General features: G+C 46.1%; 1 protein-coding gene across 1 annotated transcript in view; it reads right to left on the bottom strand.

The window, feature by feature from the left end:
- Positions 1-238: 238 nt before the first annotated feature.
- Positions 239-19227, bottom strand: part of LOC137435230 (uncharacterized) — a 20601-nt gene continuing 1612 nt past the window's right edge. Inside the window, exons 2-5 of the mRNA XM_068128837.2 lie at positions 17855-17963; positions 3149-3487; positions 781-1050; positions 239-680 (exon numbers count right to left, since the gene is read on the bottom strand). Coding sequence (XP_067984938.2) covers positions 358-680; positions 781-1050; positions 3149-3487; positions 17855-17948 — 1026 coding nt within the window. The 5' untranslated portion in view covers positions 17949-17963 and the 3' untranslated portion in view covers positions 239-357. The remainder of the gene's footprint in view (positions 681-780; positions 1051-3148; positions 3488-17854; positions 17964-19227) is intronic.

Raw genomic sequence — 19227 nt, 5'->3', positions numbered from 1 at the left:
CGACATCCGGTCTAAACTAATTTCCTTCTTATGTAATGGGGGTTCCTCTTCTTCAATGTGACATACGGAGCATGGTAATCTATACACATCTACCTGGACGAAGGTAATCATTGCCTATACATACATACATAATGCTATAATACATACATAATATATACATACATACATACAGTATATGTTTACTTTTGTTGTAACAAATAATTAAATCAGTGTTTGACCCCCCATGTTTTGCTTTGTATTTTTTTTCCAATCGTAACACCATGGTTGTCTTTTTGTCCCACTTGTAAGTTAAAATCTCCCTTATTTGTCACCAAATATGCTTCAAATAGCCTTATACCGTAATTTTACTCAAGTTATTTACAGACAACAAGGAAATAGAGACAAACATATAAACCCACATTGCACGTCTAAATCCAACTTTGTAGTTGCAAGTAGCTTTTTTCCTGGGTCCTTGTACATGCCGCAGCTACAGGCAGTCCCGGACTGTTGAGCAGAGACTGTGAAGTTGAGGTATGATAAAGCTGTCTGGTCATTTGTTGCAGACACAAAGCTTGTCTGTCCACTGTTCTCCTCACAATGGACAACCAGAGAAAGAGGAACATACGCGAAGACATGACAGATGATGGAGATTGTGTGGTTTGCAAGCAAAATGGTTGGCTCAACATGGAGGGATGGGAAATCTGTCGAAATAAAAACGGCCACACATCCAATTTAAAAGGATATAACAAACATCATATGCAAGTAAAGTTTCAGGAATCGAATGCGATTCCATATACCTACCTTGCACATAAAGTTGTTTGATTGATGATGTGAGCAGATTCCTCCTAGCATCATGCAGAGTACAGGAGCATGTGCCTCCTCCTCTTTTTGCAGGAAACCTGATGTCCACCATTGCCAACTGCCAAAGGAAGCTTGTTCTTGTTTGGTTTCTGGCAACTTCCATGCACAATAAGCTCAGTGTTGTTCTTGGTTTAGCTCTAACCTCACAGTGCACCATTGTGGGTTGTCCAACCAACGATACGTTTGTGGTCGTAGAGATAGCTGGAGTTGCTAGTGGGTGAAAAGGAATGGGTCACATTAGGTCACAATTCAAAATCTAATGCTCTTACACATGTCAACACTGATTATGACATGTATTTATTCTGCTATTATGATTAGCTAAGTCTCCTTACAATTATAATTAGCTCAACTTTAGAAAAGGGATGTTGCATCCAGCAGAGGAAGTATTTAAGGCCTTATAGGTCATCCAATGTGGAGCGAGTGGAGAATGTAGAGGAGAAATTAATAGATGGCTGGCATAGGGGAAAACAGCAATGTCAGGATTGATAAAGGTCTCAAAAGACAGATGTGACAAAACACACCATGAAGGGGATGCTGAATGCTCTGGTAGATCAAGTTGCACTGTATGGATGTGAGTCATGGACAGTGAAGAAGAAAGAAAGGAAGAAGGTCGACATTTTTGAAATGTGGTGTTGGAGCCAGATCTAGATCCAGACATGAGCCAAAATCGAATCGCTGGTTCTTATCACCTAACCAACTTATCCATCTAGTTTTGTCATAACTAGTCCACAACTTTTTAACATATGTTACATGTAGTTTTTGGCTCCATCTCTCAATGGTGAAGAATAACTTAAAAAATTATTGTATCAGATTCTGAATCTTCACCAAAATCGAATCATTTTGGCCTTGACACACAACCAACCTGTCCACCAAGATTCGTCTGAATCCGTCCACAGCTAGTTGAGATATTATCGTTTTAGCCCGAACACTCAATGGTAACGAATCACTTTAAAAAAATTAGTGTCCAGATCCAGATCTTCACCAACATCGAATAAAGTTGTTATTGTCACACACACAACCTGTCCAGCAAATTTCACCTGAATCAGTCCACAACTTTGAGATATCCGGCTCACAGCCAAACAGACAGGGGTAAAAACATAACTTCCGTCCACTTCCGTGGCGGAGGTAATTAGACCACAATGTACATTAGAAGCACTGATGCTAAAACAGAAACTGTCATACTTTGGACACATCATGCATTCAGACAACAAAAGTCTGGAGAAATCAACCATGCTGGTTATGGTTGAGGGAAGAAGAGGAAGGCCTTGCATGTGCTGGATGGATGGGGCAAAGAAAAGGCTGCATTTAAGCTGTCAGGAAGCAGTGCAGGATAGGAATGTTTTGAGTCGTCTGATAGTTTTGAGTAGTTTTGAGTAGTCACCAGAAGTTGGCTGCGACTTGACGAAACTCGATGACGAGATAAGATGACACTGGAGAAATCTTTATATTCAAAAGCATGGTGAGATTGTGAGATATTGAAGATGGGTACTAGGGATGCAAGAGCAATACTGAGATGAGGAAAGTTTGAAAACACGAGTGAAAGTTTTCCACTTTTCCATAAATTCAAAATGAATTGGAGAAAAACGAAAAGAGAAATCTGAATATATGGTCATTATGCAAGGGAATGTGGAAAAAAAGGTGATTTTTCACAATGATGAAGGAAGTGATTTCCACTTTTGGAACCTAAAATCAGAACGGACTGCTGATATTGTTGGTTGAAAATGTCTTTCCAAAGTAGAGATGTAGCCCGGTGGGGCAATGCTCATCGAAGTAAATATAATCAAAGTAAATAGAGGTTCGTGATGAAAGTCAAAATATTTTATGTCTGTTGATTCCCTGACTGTCAGAAACAGCTGAACTACCAGCTGAGATGTGTTGAGGAGCAGTGCATAGATGTCACCGTGCCCATAATCAGTAAAAGTACCCATGGCAGAACACCTCTAATTACCCCAAATCAATTCTTTTTCCATCCTACAACCATCATAACCTCATCGGGAAGGCTGTTTGCTCATAATTTTCGTGTTCGGTGGCATTTGTTAAACCTCTACCAATTAAGCAGAAGCAGATCTTTAACATCCACCAACTAATGATAGCAGATGGGACACCAGTTTAACGTCCATCTGAGGGCCGGCACACACATTGATGAATTACCCCCTCTCCCTTCGACCCCTGACCTTCCCCATACTGCAACAAAGCAAACGTTATTTTTTATAAAGATTTGAGCTCATTTAATACATGATGAATATATTACATACTTAATGTAACTCGGCAAATATTCAACGAATTAATATGATTTAAAGTACAGTACCGTAAACAGAAAGGAGAATTCCCTGCTTTTTCACAAGTCTTTCTTCTGTTCCGTCCAGCCTGTATTCATATATCCCTGCATCTGCCCCTTTCAGCTCACGGATTTGTAGTGTGCATCCATACTTTTGTGGATCTCCTGCTACTGAGAAGCGTTTATCCAGAGATTTAAAAATTGTTGTTTGAAACCAAGCCTGCAACTTGAACCATTGTCCACTGGGCTTTGGTGAAGGGATCGTGTCGTACCCGTATGCGTTATTATGGAGCCAAGACAGCCGGCACGATAACTCTGCAGTCCCACCCACATATCCCGATGCAGGAGGTCCATATGACACACGATATTCTAGGACAGGGTGAAAGGAAGAGGAAAGGGGAGGGAGTTATTGATCGGATCTATGACAATTCCATACAAGTTTGTCCTTGAACAATGAAAGTACCAGAACTGCGCTTTGCAAAAAAAAGTATTTCATCCCCTCCTCCTCCCCCCCCCCCCCCCCCCCCCACCTTCACTTCAACCTTTTCACATTTTGATGCCACCTGAGCTTATTTCATGAGGCTTTCAAATGAAATTCAACACATAGATTCTTCACAAACTACTCCAAAATGATAAAGCAAAAAAATGCAGATAAAATGTGAATAAGTTCGATTAACAGAGAAAATGTGATGATCCACAGTTGCATAAGTATTCAAACCCCGAATTAACCCTAAAACACTTCAGGAACAAATTATTTGTTTGAAAGGTTACAAAATAAGTGTAATAGCTTTCAACTGTATGTAATCAGTGATTTAACCTAAAAATTAAGCTCCCCCACTTATCGAAGGAGTTTCAACTTACTTGGTAAACCAACAAGGCAAACATGAAGACCAAGGAATTTTCCAAAGAGGTCAGACATAAAGTGGTGGAGAAGCACCGTTCAGGAGAGGATTATTAGAAGATTTCAAAATCACTTATTATCCCTTTACGGTACAGTGAAATCCATCATTAAGAAGAGGAAGACGTATCATACCACCCTTACTCTACCCAGATCGGGTCGCCCATCCAAACTAAGCAGCCGGGCAAGCAGGAAACTCATTCGGGATGTCACTGTAAATCCAACAAAGACTTTGAAAGATTTGCAAGGCTCTATGTCCGAGATTGGGTTCAGTGTTCATCAATCAGCAATATTCCATTCCCTTCACAAAGCTGGCCTCCATGGACAAATGGCAAGAAAGAAACCATTACTGAACTAGAACGGCACTCAGTAGAGAGCATACGTCCACCTGGTGAACAGTTTATGTTTCGTACCTCAGAGTAGACCAGAAAAACACAATATAGAATCACATTTAATCAAAATCAATCACAGGAATCACCATAGGTCCAGTCTTTCACACGCTGATCTACCCCCGGCCCAATTTGACCCCCAGTAGACCCTCAGACCCTGATTTTGGTAATGCCGTGAACAAACTTTGGTACATCACGGGTGATGAAGGTTGTGGCCAAGTTTCGTTGAAATTGTGTGTGTGTAATTTCAGAGAAGCAGGCAAATACCTATTTTGGAGAGGTCAAACCTGGACTCACTTTGACCCCCAGTAGACCTGCTTCCCCTACGAATTTTAAAAATGCTTTGAGTTGCTTTGAGAACAAATTTGAGTTGCAACATACCAAATATCATTTTAACCAAGTTTGATCACAATCTCATCAGCAGTTTCAGAGAAGATGTTGCAAGTGTTTATGGACTGATGGACTTAAGACGCACTATCCCATAAGCTCCATGGAACTACAAACTACCTTTCAGGTGAGCTAAAAAATATTGCCAAGACCATGGCCAATGAACACTAGCCTTGGACGACTAGCCGGACAGTCTTTAATTCTGAGGCGAACTCCGAATAATGGCGGTTGTTTGCCTTCCTCGCTTCCACTGCCAAGCGAGACGCGGCTTCCAGCTCCCCCGAAAAGCACCACAGTCCAACAACACCCCTTCCTCCAATGTTGCAATGGTTCCACAAAGCTCCAAAATGTCTCCCATTACAAATAAACAACCTTAAGCTCCAGGTTGGGACTCACAAGCGCACCCAAGGCAACAGGGACCGACCGCTCGAGATGAAAACCAGAAGTCTTGTTCTTCCTTTCCGAAACTTCTTGCTCTGATGTCACTCTGTCCAATCGCTGAGCTCCGTCGAATCACCCCATGGTCTTGCTTGACCAATGACGAACTTTGGGGCATGGCCTTTTTCCTTACTCGGTTGGTGGGCGCAGTTTAACTGTCGATTGAGAGCGTTCGGATTCTGTCGGCATGGTGTCGGTTATGGTTGGTTAATGGGAGGTTATTGTTGTTGTTGTTGTTGTTGTTGTTGTAACTGAGGTTTTTATGGCCAGCCTTGTTATAATTGTAAAAAAAAAAAAAAATCCGAGGGAAAAGCCACAGTTGGCAATCACAAACTGGGGGAAAACCAACTTAACCCCTATCTAGATAACACTCCACCCCCCGTGTGAATACAAACAACCTTAAGCTCCAATTTCCCTACTTAATACATCGAGATGTCTCCTACGTGTCCACGGTCCATGCTAATACAATACAATCCTGTCTGTACTATGGTCATCCATCATCTACCCCCACAAACGTACCAATATTATAAACCACAAGCACATTTGATAAAACTTTTGAAACAGTCGCTATTGCTGTTAACACTAAACTGAAAGAGAGGAAACCTGGGTGTGTTCAGTTACCAAGCAGCTAGCTAGAGCTGACACAAGCCATGAAGCATGGTGCTTGGTTGGCACCTTATGAACGGTTTTGCAATGAGTGCTTGCTCGAATGCTCAAGCCATTTGGCGAGCGCTCCACAATAAACTTGGTAAATAAATACACCCCCCCCACCCCGCCCCCCATGTTCTTCAGGTCCGCGCCTCGATATACTGTTATATATACAGGGTGAGTCAGAAGTAGCGCCCGATTTCTGTTTATATATATATATATATATATATATATATATATCAGTTGATTGTTTGTTTGACATTTGTATTAAAGTGTACAAGAAGGTACAAATAAATGAATGACATGTTTATCTAACCATTTATTCTTTGGAAAATTATTACAGAAGTGTACCAAAAAACAGAAATCGGGCGCTACTTCTGACTCACCCTGTGTGTATATATATATATATATATATATATATATTGTTGCGGATATGAGGACTGTATATTTTTTGATTGTGTATTATTATTACTATTGTTTATTCTGCGCCCCCCTGCCTCCGGAGCTGTGTAAAGGCGAAAGGGCATCCCATAATTAGTCCACAAGCATACACGTCAGCCAAATAATAGAATACCTCTGTTTGATAGTTATCTCTTATTATGTGTTTTTAGAGTAAGGCTGTGTCTCCCATTAATTGAAATACTCCATTGCACCAGTGAAAGAGATAGATTCCCTTCATTCCCACTCCCAACACTTCCATTCCCCCCTTTCCGTCAATTGCAATTCGCATTGCCAACTGCATGTTGGGCGGTTTTCCCTTCATCCGCCATTGACCACGAGGCAGGGTTGGGGGAAGGAAGGCGGGTCCCCACCTCGTCAGAGAGGGGAGGAGTGAGCCGGCCCCACTCGACCAACCATGAACAAGGGGTTTGGCTTGAGAGGGCGGGGAGAGAACGTTTGGGGGAGGTTCGCAAAGGTTGAGGGGCGGGGCCTATATAACCCACGGCGGGGGTGTTCCCAGGAGATGCACTTTGAGCTGAGACAAGGAGGGTCACAAAGAGCTGGGTCATCAGAGCAAGAGCGCGTGAGGAGGAGAGAACCCGTCACGCCAGCCCCCCCCCACCAGCGCATCGGCTCCACCAAGCGTTCACCTCCACCAAGGCTCCACCAAGCTCCGCGTTGGCTCCACCAAGCGTTCACCTCCACCAAGGCTCCACCAAGCTCCGCGTTGGCTCCACCAAGCGTTCACCTCCACCAAGGCTCCACCAAGCTCCGCGTTGGCTCCACCAAGCGTTCACCTCCAGCCATCCACCTCCTGCCATTCCTGTCATTCCCCGCGTGAGTCAGTGTCTTTGTTTGTTCTGTCCTGGGAATAAGTTAAGTCTGTATAACTATAAGCTAGTATTTGCACTGTGTCACCTGCGTCTTATGTGTTGTAAATAAACCTTGATTGCTCCGTTTTGCTTGTGTAAATAATAAATCCAATTGCTCTTCTGTCCGTCTATTCGTTTTATTCCTTTTCCTCTTTGCATTCGTCGTTTTCGTCTTTTCCCCTCATTGAGCAGCTGCGGTGCGATCCGGCCAAAGTTCTGGGTGAATCGGGTGAGTCAGGGATCCTGTAACGGTCGCGGCAATACCACCGCTCGGTAAATAACATCTTAATCCGCGATCAGTAACAATTGGTGTCTGGGAGTGAGATTCGGGGCCCGAACCAAATTTTTAAAACATCTAAAAAAAAAATTGGTCAAAATTTGGAGCGGACGAAATTTGTTTTGTTTTAAAGCAAAACCCGAATTTTGAAATCGCGCCATGGCTGGTCAAGGCGACGGGATGCCGGTGGGAGAGCTAGAGGAGGGGTTAGGAGTAACCCAGGATCAAATGGAGGGGAGCAATGAGGAGGCGGTTGAGGGGGTATCAGGTGCACAAAATGGCGCTCTCGCGCACGAGGTTTCAGGCGCGCAAAAAGGCGCCTCGCACGAGCGCGCGGTAGCCGAGCCCGCTGTATCAACGGGCTTTAACATGCAGCCGTTTGACATGCAGCAGTTCATGGCATGGTTTAGCGAATACATGGCACAGTCGAAGTGCGACAACGAAAAAAGAGCCAGGGAAATGGAGGAAATGGAAGACAGAAGGAGGGCTGATAGTGAGAAAATGGAAAACAGAATGGGGGAGCGACTAGGATATCAAATCGGGGAATTAGACAAGAAATTTGGGAAGTTAGACAATAATTTTGAGGGGTTAGACAACGGGATAAAAGAGGTAAAGAATGGGTTAACGGGGGTGGAAAATAGAATGGCTGCCCAGGAGAATCAGTTAGAGGGGGTAAAAAATGGGTTAATGGGGTTAGAAAATAGGATGGAGGACAAATTGCGGGAGATAGGGGAGCAATCCGCCCAAGAAATTAAACAAATGGGAGAGCAGATAGAGGAGGTAAAAATCGGGGTAGAAACCAAACTGGATGCTCAGAGAGATGAATTGGGACAGATGAGGGCGGCATCTACAAAAGAAAGGGAGGAGATGAAGGAGGAGATACGACGAGGTGTGGGTGAGGAGGTTTCAGGGCTACGCGAGGAGGTAAAGCGAGGTGAGAAGCGTATGGAGAAAGAGGTGAGGAATAATACGGCAAAGTTACAAGGGGGAATAGAAGATCTGACGGAGGAGGTGGAACAGCTGACGGAGGGACAAAAAGAACTAGTGGAGCAGGTTCAAAAGAACACTGCGGTACTAGGAGGGTTAAAGGCGACACAAAAAGAAATTAAAAACGAATTAATAGCGACGCAGAGGCAATGTCAGATGGTATGGGAGGAACTGACAATGAGGGTGGACGAGGTGACAGAGATAATGGAGACAAAGGACCGGCAGGTGAGGATGCACATAGAGACGGTCACGGTAGCCTTAGAGGACGAACTTGAGGAGACGCACCGAGAAATAAAAGAGGTTAAACAAAAATTAGAGGAAGTGGAAGAAGAGGTGAGTGAAATTAAGAAGAGACGGACAGAAACTAAAAGAGAAATCCAGGAGGAGGTGATGGAATATGTGCAAGGTCGGTGCTCAACTCATAATGTGATGCTCACTAACCAAATAAAAAGTTTGCAGGTGGCAAAGGAGGTGCGACGACGAGGTACGGAGGTGAGTGGCAATGTATATGATGTGAGGAAAGCTTCAGTCGGCTTGGGGATTGGTTTGGATCCGGGTGTTCGTGAGAGGCCGTTGGTGAAGTGTGCGACAGGTATGGTGTGCGAAAAAAGAGGTGTGCGAGAATGTCCGACCATGGGGTGTGTGAGGAAAAAGTGCACGCCGAGGAGTGAGTGTGCCGTCAAGAGTGAGTTGGTCGAAGCGCGTGTGCGAGGGGGTACATGGAAGCGCGGTGTGGTAAGTGTTACGGAGGAAGTAACGAAAGAGTGTGCGCAAAAGGATGCGCGAGAAAGGTGTGTAACGGACGGGTGCATGAGGAAAGAGTGTGCTGTCGAGAGTAAGGGTGAGTGCGCGACCGAGAGTGGAGGTGAGAGTAGTGAGAGTGACACGGAGCGTGAGTTGGTTGTGACAGGTGAGCGAGGATGTACACCTGGAATGGAAGGATGCACACCTGGAATGGTAGAGCGTGAGTGGGAATGCACGCTGGAATTGGTAGTGAGGCACGTGGTTGGGTGTGCGGGTGAGAGCACACCTGTGATTGTCACAAAGGAGGTGACCGAGAAAGGGGCGCGAAGAGGTGTGTTGGTGAGGTGTGCGAGCGACGAATGTGTGCCAAGGTGTTCGGTGGTCAGGTGTGTGACCAAGTCGGTGAGCGGAATGAGTGTACCGAGGTGTGTAAGAAGAGGTACGACGAGGAGCATGGAAACGGCTGCATGTATGAGCAAGAAAGGGGTAGCGTATGCTTGTAAGCATCCAGGTGAGGCGTCGACGGTAACCGGGTTAGAGGTTAGAACGACTTATAGCCGAATCGGGCCCTCGGTGCGCGTCGGGCAGCTTCGCGTGCCGCGAGGACCAGCGGGGATCCCAACCACGGCGGTTTCGAAAGAACCGCCGTACGCGATCCACGCTGTGCCTCGCTTGGAACGGCCGCGTCCGGGCTCCACTAGGCGGAGCGGGCAGCCCGATAGGAAGGGTCGTCATGGCGACCACTTTCTATTGAGACGTGCCGGCAGGTCGAGATCGGGCAATTGGATGGCTCCACGCCGAGGTGGTGCGTGGGATCTCGGCCCGGGTAAGCCCCCGTCCCTGCCCCGAATGCGGGACGTATCCAGCCGCTGGCACAAAACGACCCGCGTTCATTGCTCGGCTGTACGAAGCCGGGCTGTAGACGTGAATTGGCGCACCGAGAGGATGTAATAAGTAGACGGGTGATGAGGATAGTGTTTTGGACTCAAAATTAGAAAAAAGCAAAAATTGGTGATGGTAGAGTGATTGGCAGAATTTTTGATTGGTTGGATTTAGGTGTGCGAAATTGATAGTGAGAGACCCCCGATGTGGTGGGATGGCAAATCCACCATCCCTCACAGACAGGTGGGGGCAAATGCGCAATAGTTTATGGGGTGGCTATGACAACCGAGCCAGGGAGGGCTTGGTTATATTGATAGGGATCTAGCGAAGATGACATTAGGTAACGTTAAGGTTTAGATAGTGACTGATACCTGTAGTGGGGACGCAGGTAGTTTAGTGTGGTTGATAATGACGTGGGAGCGCAATAGTTTAAAGGGACGACTGGGAAGCGCAAGTTTCAGAAGGGAGTAGTTAGATGAGATGATGCCGTGTGTTTGAAGATTGAACAGGTGTGATTGAACACGTGGGATTGCACAGGTGTGCAACTGAACAGGTGTGTGGAGCAGTGTATGAGCGAGTGATGGTGATGTGTGTTGTGTTGACCAACTGGTCCAGGAAGAGGAGGAGGGTGCAGGTGGCACCAGGTATGATTGCACAGGTGTGCAACGACAGGTGAATGGAGGACAGGTGTATGGAATAAATGGTATGGAGTATAGGAATGGATGGTCGTGGAGTGAGTATGGTGGAAATAGTGGAGTGGAGTGGATGGTGCGAAGGTGTGAATGGGGGAAGAGTGGACCCCCATCACGGATACCCGGGGCGGGTAGAGTAAGTGTTAGGTAGAGGGTACAGGTAAATTGTGGTTGGATATTGGCATCTGTGGTGCGGGTGAAAGAATGGTCTTTGGATGGGTGCATTAGTGTTGTGGAAATGGCTGGGCGTGTAGCCTGTTAGTGTGTGTAGTTGGTTGGGCGCTCCACCACTGTGAGGATGTCGGCCAGGTGAGGCCGCAGGTGGGCTCTGGGAGCCGGTAGTAGTTGTTGTGGATGGGGCCCGAGGATCCGGAGGACGGAACCCGGGTAGCCCAGTGCCAGAGGGCACCAGGGGGTGACAGAGCCAGGAGAGGGCCTTCCCCAGTTAGTTAGGTTAGGGTGAGGAGCTAGGTAAGCTCGGGTGGCAACTGCAGTGGTGGAGGTGTGCAGGTGGGTAGACCTGCTGGGAGAGCTACACGTCGCAGCCCAGAAATTGTGCGAGGCACCGGGAGATGAATCGGGGGAGTGAGACCCCAAATTGAGAAGCACCACAGTTTGGTCAATGGGAATTGGTTTTTAGAACCCATAGTGTAAGTTGGCCAATGGATTGGCAGGGAGAGACCCCGGGTAGTGTAAAGTGTGTTAATGTCATTTAGAAAGTAGTTAGGATGAAGTCTCCTCGCACCATCTGCATCCACTCACCTGAGGTGACAGGTACTCCGCACCATGCCATGTTTAATTATTTTTACTGTGCAAATGTTTGGATGGTGAGACGCATCATGACGTGGGTGTGACATTGTGCTTTGATGTTCCATCTCTGCCTCCTTATGAGGATTGATGATGAATTTGGTGATGGCAAATTTTGAAGTAGAGGGATTGTGGCGACGAATTTGGTATAGAGGAAATATGGGGAAGACGTGACAGTAGTGACGAATTTGTAAATGTGTAGATTTTAGTACATATGGGGTAAGGGCAAGGGTAGGGTAGGTGACAGGGGGGTGACGTACGGTAGGGACGAGCTTTCTCACTTCGCCCTCCGTACGCATTTCGCCTTGCATTGCCTTATTGATGTGTACCCTTGTGACCTTACCCCTCGCTCAATTGTCTTTCCCCTTTTTGTCTCCCACATGACCTGTGCGCCATTGGGTGCCGAAGGGAGCGTGCGTGAGTCCTCCATTGTGCGCCCGAAATTCCCAGAACCAGCTGTCTGCATCGATGCACCACATTATGGACCACATGTCTGTGGCCGAGCACCACTTATGGACCCCATGGGTTGGGGCATGGCCCCTCTGCTGGAACCGGCCATGAGGGCCCGAAATCTTGCTGGCGGACCTTGGCCACAGGGCACCGATGCCCCACAGGTGAACCACACTAGTCGGCCCTGTGGGCTATAAATAAAATCAAATAAAAAGGACACATTGGGTGCATTTTTCAGTTCAAATAGGCCGCCAGTAAGAAAATGAAGGAAAAGACAACAACTGGAAGAAATAATAATAACCAGCAGAGGGAGCCGAAGAGCAAGAGATCACCTGCAGGGTTAGGGGTTGTTTGGTTATTTTTTATTGTTGAACACTTGAACAGTGATGACTGCACCGATTGGTGCTTGGGGCGTGTATTGGTGCGTTTTTTTGGGTGCTTTCATGGTGCGTCGATGCAGAGCAGACTGTCTCCCCCCCAGAAAGAACAATCACAGGTCCTGGGTTAGTTTTGTAAATAAAAATAGCGTCATTGTAAATAATGCTTCCCACCGTCGTCAGTGTATAGTTTGAAGACCATTCCGCAATTCGGTTAACTGTGGGCGTAAGTCTGTTAGGCAGGGTGCAATGGAGCAGCGGGACACATTTATTTATGTTTTAAAACTGTCGCACTCAGGGTCAGGTTAAAAGTAGAGGGAACTACACCTACGTGTCACACTAAAAATAAAAGTTGTAGGCCCGGGATGTGCCTAAGAGGAGGAGGGTGCAGTGTTGCGGATATGAGGACTGTATATTTTTTGATTGTGTATTATTATTACTATTGTTTATTCTGCGCCCCCCTGCCTCCGGAGCTGTGTAAAGGTGAAAGGGCATCCCATAATTAGTCCACAAGCATACACGTCAGCCAAATAATAGAATACCTCTGTTTGATAGTTATCTCTTATTATGTGTTTTTAGAGTAAGGCTGTGTCTCCCATTAATTGAAATACTCCATTGCACCAGTGAAAGAGATAGATTCCCTTCATTCCCACTCCCAACACTTCCATTCCCCCCTTTCCGTCAATTGCAATTCGCATTGCCAACTGCATGTTGGGCGGTTTTCCCTTCATCCGCCATTGACCACGAGGCAGGGTTGGGGGAAGGAAGGCGGGTCCCCACCTCGTCAGAGAGGGGAGGAGTGAGCCGGCCCCACTCGACCAACCATGAACAAGGGGTTTGGCTTGAGAGGGCGGGGAGAGAACGTTTGGGGGAGGTTCGCAAAGGTTGAGGGGCGGGGCCTATATAACCCACGGCGGGGGTGTTCCCAGGAGATGCACTTTGAGCTGAGACAAGGAGGGTCACAAAGAGCTGGGTCATCAGAGCAAGGGCGCGTGAGGAGGAGAGAACCCGTCACGCCAGCCCCCCCCCCCCCACCAGCGCATCGGCTCCACCAAGCGTTCACCTCCACCAAGGCTCCACCAAGCTCCGCGTTGGCTCCACCAAGCGTTCACCTCCACCAAGGCTCCACCAAGCTCCGCGTTGGCTCCACCAAGCGTTCACCTCCACCAAGGCTCCACCAAGCTCCGCGTTGGCTCCACCAAGCGTTCACCTCCAGCCATCCACCTCCTGCCATTCCTGTCATTCCCCGCGTGAGTCAGTGTCTTTGTTTGTTCTGTCCTGGGAATAAGTTAAGTCTGTATAACTATAAGCTAGTATTTGCACTGTGTCACCTGCGTCTTATGTTTTGTAAATAAACCTTGATTGCTCCGTTTTGCTTGTGTAAATAATAAATCCAATTGCTCTTCTGTCCGTCTATTCGTTTTATTCCTTTTCCTCTTTGCATTCGTCGTTTTCGTCTTTTCCCCTCATTGAGCAGCTGCGGTGCGATCCGGCCAAAGTTCCGGGTGAATCGGGTGAGTCAGGGATCCTGTAACGGTCGCGGCAATACCACCGCTCGGTAAATAACATCTTAATCCGCGATCAGTAACAATATATATATATATATATATATATATATATATATATATATATATATATATATATATATATATATATATATATATATATATATATATATATATATATATATACATACACACACAGACTTGGCATTTAATATGGAATTTTTTTTTTTTTCTTGACTTGGGTTTACTTTCTTAACTCAGTATATCAATCTGGTGAGTTTCTTTTACACTGGTGATTTATTTGTTAAAAGAACTATGTCACTGATTGTCTGTCGCAGCAAGAAGTCAACAACAGGATTATATCACAGGTGGCGTGGCAAAATGTACGGACAGGTGCATTTGATGATTTGCTTCACAGTCGGGTATACAAGGGTTGTTGCGTTCTGTATTCATGGAAAACAACTGCTGCAAGTCTCCAAAAGTTATTGCCGCTTCCTCTGGAGATGGTCCATCAACTCGACAATGCTGTTTGTCATGGAGTGGTGGCTTTACGAAATTACGGCATGAAACAGCGTGCTATTGCTCGGCAGTATGGCATCACTCAAGGTCAGGTGTCAAAGATCCTGAAACGAAATGCTCAGAAGGGTGTCCCTACTCCAACACCGAGGCCAGGACGTCCCCGCAGAACCACAAGGAGGGATGAACGCCAGCTGCACCGGTTAGTCCGCAATGGCCGTACCAAGTCAGCTAATCGGCTTAGGGCTGAGTGGCAGCAACTGACAAATGTGCCTGTATCCAGAAGGCTAGCCAACCAACGACTGGTTCAAGCAGGCTATCGTGCCAGGCATCCCCTGAGAAAGCCACGCCTGACCAGACAACACTGCCAGTGCCGATTGCAGTGGGCCATAGAGCACCATCAATGGCAGCCAGGACACTGGAATCACGTGATCTTCAGTGACGAGTCTAGATTTCTGGTCTATCGTCAAGATGGCCGCGTCCGAGTGCGCAGACAAGTGCATGAAGCCTACAACAAAGATTGTATAGTGCCAAGAGTCCAAGCTGGAGGTGGTGGGGTGACCGTTTGGGCTGCTTTTCATGCAGGGGGCAAAACTGACCTGGTTGTTCTGAATGGAAACCTGAACCAGTTCAAGTACAGGGCCATTCTGGAAGAAACATTTCTTCCATTTGCTCGTGCAGCCTTTCGAGGAAACTTTGTCTTCCAAGATGACAATGCACGGCCACATCGTGCTCGCATGATCCAACACTTTCTTGCTGACCGTGGTGTAGCCGGATATGAATCCGATAGAGAACTTGTGGGCAGAATTAACGCGTCAAATCGACCACTTGGACCAGCAGCCCACCTCTGTGCGTGAATTGCAGCAGGCTATTGTCACTGCATGGCAAGCGATTCCTGTCCAAACCTTGGCAAATCTCGTGAACAGCATGCCTCAACGTGTACGTGCTCTCCTGAATGCTCGTGGGGTTACACGAAGGACTGAACTGTAATTTTACTGTCCGTAATCCCAGTCGTAATTTAATTTGTTTTTGTAAAAAAATTTTTTGGCTAATGTGCAAAATAAAGAGATACTTCTGGAAAACGTACAGAAGTTTAACACAGTACTGTCCATGAATTGAGTTCGATATCAGTTTACATCACTTTCAAGGATCAATTTATTTGTTTCGAAATGTCAAATGTGGTTTATGTTTCTTTTAAAGGTCACATTAACAAAATCTAGAATAATTTCAACATAATTCCAATGAAACTTTTGGTTCTAATACATCTTGAAAAGTAAGTTCACCCCCACAAAAAAAATATTCCATATTAAATGCCAAGTCTGTGTGTGTGTGTGTGTGTGTATATATATATATATATATATATATATATATATATATATATATATATATATATATATATATATATATATATATATATATATATATATATATTCCAGAGGATAATAACATGACCCTTCCTGCCACTCCCATATGGAGTGGATGTACTAACTCATCTAAATGTGGAATTATTGGTTTTCAGTTTTTTTTTTTGTTTTTTTTTTGCATACAGAATCGAGGCTCGTGAAAGAGCTAACATTTATCACACAAAAAAATCAAACAGACAAGCAAAATATATAAAAAGGGGGAGCGGTAGACAAGATGGGGAGAGAAGGGGAAGCACACAAACACAACATTTGAGAGCAGGGACATCGGGAGATGTGTGGGAGGGAGAGGGCTTGGGGGGAGGAGGCGTGGGAAGGGGGGGGGGGGGGTGAGAGAAGTATAAAACACGGACACCAAGGATTTCCAGGAAAGAAGTTGGTATTTCAAATAAGTGGATTTGGGATGAAATTAGCAGGGGTAGAAAAGATCAAGGTTTTGGATGGGGGAAGATAAGAGATGGTGGTGAACAGCTGTTTTAAAGACCTGAAGGGAGGAGTGGGATTGAAGAGAGTGAGGGAGTTTGTTCCAGAAGCGGGAGGAAAGAGGAATGGAGGAGTGAAGGTGAGCAGAGAGTCTTGATTTTGGCAGTTTAACCATAAGAGGGTTGCAGGCAGATGTTGTGCGACCTGTAGGAATATTTGTGGGACAGAGCCCAGAGAGAGCTGGGGGGGGGGGGGGCAAGGCCGGAAAGGAGTCGGTAGAAGACGGAAAGACCACAAACCTGCCTGCGGTGAGTGAGTGAAAGGCCCTCGGAGTTAGCTTCATCGCGGGAGATTCCAATGATTCTGAATGCTTTGGTTTCAACAGCGTGAATACGAGCTAGGTGTGAGGCAGGAGCACCGGCCCAGAGCGGAGAGCAGTATTCCATTGAGCTGCGGATGAAAGCCTTGTATGTGGTGAGGAGCTCAGGTGTGCCTTCCTTGGCACACCTGAGCGACTGGCTTTGGAGGCCAGATTTGAAATGTGGTTTTCCCAGGAAAGATCATGGCAGATAGTGAGACCCAAAAGCTTGAGTGACAGAACTTCTTGGAGAGGATAATTCAGAAAGTGGATGGGAGGGTTGTCCAGTCGGTCTTTTCGGAGAGACATGGTAAGAGTGTGAGATTTGTCAGGATTGAAAGACATGTTCCACTTGTTTGACCAGTCTGTGAATTTGTCCAGGTCTGCAGAGAGTGAGGAGGCTGCAGACTGCCGATCTGAGGGATGAGGAATGGAGCGACAGAGAGGGGAGTCATCAGCAAAGAGACAGAGAGGATTTTCAAGAGAGTCAGAGAGATCATTGATGAAGACCAGAAAAAGCACAGGGCCCAGAACACTGCCTTGGGGAACTCCAGCCTGAACAGGAAGAAGAGATTTGAGAAACCCATTCAGGGCCACACGTTGACTACGACAAGAGAGGAAGTCCACCAGCCATGCGTGGAGATTTCCATGGATACCAAAGGAGGAGAGTTTGGTGAGCAGAGTGGGGTGCCAGACCGTATCGAAGGCACGTGATATGTCAAGGGAGACAGCTCTAATTTGAATACTTTTGCAGGCCACTGTATCAATAGAATAAATTATGGTTTTCAAAACTCTGTAGGGGAGGAGGCGTACCAAGCCAATGACCATCAAGTAGATGTAATGACAAAAATAGCGCAATGAAAAATCTCAGCAAAGCGAAGATTTTAATCGAGGCCATCAATGTAATATATATGAAAATTGGCTGAATTCTTATCATCCTTCATACCACCGTTTAAAAACCATTTAGGTTGCATTCCTCTTACGTTTCTCATCTCATATTGCTTTCCTAACCTTCCTTCAGTCCACCCACCCACGTCCATCCTCTCCATACCTCTACCCCCTTAAACTCTTGCCCAAACTCTGCCAACTTCCCTCCACTCCCTCCTTAACTCACACCCTACCTTCAATTGACAATCTATAGAAAGCCGATATCTCAGATGTGTAAATGATTTTAAATGCAGCTGGAACTTTACAACATTGTTCAATCATGTCCTTAGTCCTTACCTGCAGAGCTTGAGTGTGGTTGGGACGCAAGTAAGAAGAGAGCGATTACAAAAATCAGGATGCCATCCATAGACATATTTGACCTGCTCATCATTACGATAGCTTGTGTCTGGGAAAAGAATGGAAGAAGTGAAACAGGCATCGATATTGAGGTTAAAGAGGGATATGGAAGTTATCGAAGCATTAATTTGGTGGTTATCAAAACAAATTCCAAAGCAAGTGAAAATGCAGGGTTTGTCGAGAGTATAATTTAAATTTTTTTTTTAAATGTTTTACAAAGTTGTAGTTTCATATGAAGCCTGTGGCTGCTGGTTGCATCATTTTCTGGAAGCATATCTGTGCCGCTGATGCATTACCCTGATGCCCCTGATGCTGATGCAGTGCCCCTGTTACCAGTAAGCTGGTATATTCATTATGCCAACCATGGAATTATTACAGGCTGAGTCAACCCACCTGGTGTTAATTACAACAGCACCACAAGGGGCTTGAACTCAAGACCCTACGACCTTAAACCAGCCACCTTAACCGTTAAGCTAACACCAGGCTTACATTTTTAGCTCACCTGGAACATAGTTCCAGATGGGATGGTCCGCTGAGATGATGCAGGTAATGAGATGGTGCAGATGGGAATGGGATGGTGCGCTGAGATGATGCAGATAATGAGATGGTGCAGATGGGAATGGGATGGTGCGCTGAGATGATGCAGATAATGAGATGGTGCAGATGGGAATGGGATGGTGCGCTGAGATGATGCAGATAATGAGATGGTGCAGATGGGAATGGGATGGTCCGCTGAGATGATGCAGATAATGAGATGGTGCAGATGGAAATGGGATGGTGCGCTGAGATGATGCAGATTATGAGATGGTGCAGATGGAAATGAGATGGTGCGTTGAGATGATGCAGATAATGAGATGGTGTAGATGGAAATGGGATGGTGCGCTGAGATGATGCAGATAATGAGATGGTGCAGATGGGAATGGGATGGTGCGCTGAGATGATGCAGATTATGAGATGGTGCAGATGGGAATGGGATGGTGCGCTGAGATGATGCAGATTATGAGATGGTGCGCTAAGATGATGCAGATAATGAGATGGTGCAGATGGAAATGGGATGGTGCGCTGAGATGATGCAGATTATGAGATGGTGCAGATGGGAATGGGATGGTGCACTGAGATGATGCAGATTATGAGATGGTGCAGATGGAAATGGGATGGTGCACTAAGATGATGCAGATAATGAGATGGTGCAGATGGGAATGGGATGGTGCGCTGAGATGATGCAGATTATGAGATGGTGCAGATGGGAATGGGATGGTGCGCTGAGATGATGCAGATTATGAGATGGTGCAGATGGAAATGGGATGGTGTGC

This window comes from Myxine glutinosa, chromosome 9 (genome assembly GCF_964187855.1).
Source record: "Myxine glutinosa chromosome 9, kmMyxGlut1.1, whole genome shotgun sequence".
NCBI lineage: Eukaryota > Metazoa > Chordata > Myxini > Myxiniformes > Myxinidae > Myxine > Myxine glutinosa.
The sequence above is the reverse complement of the archived record's forward strand: the minus strand, read 5'-3'. Positions and strand labels throughout refer to the sequence as shown.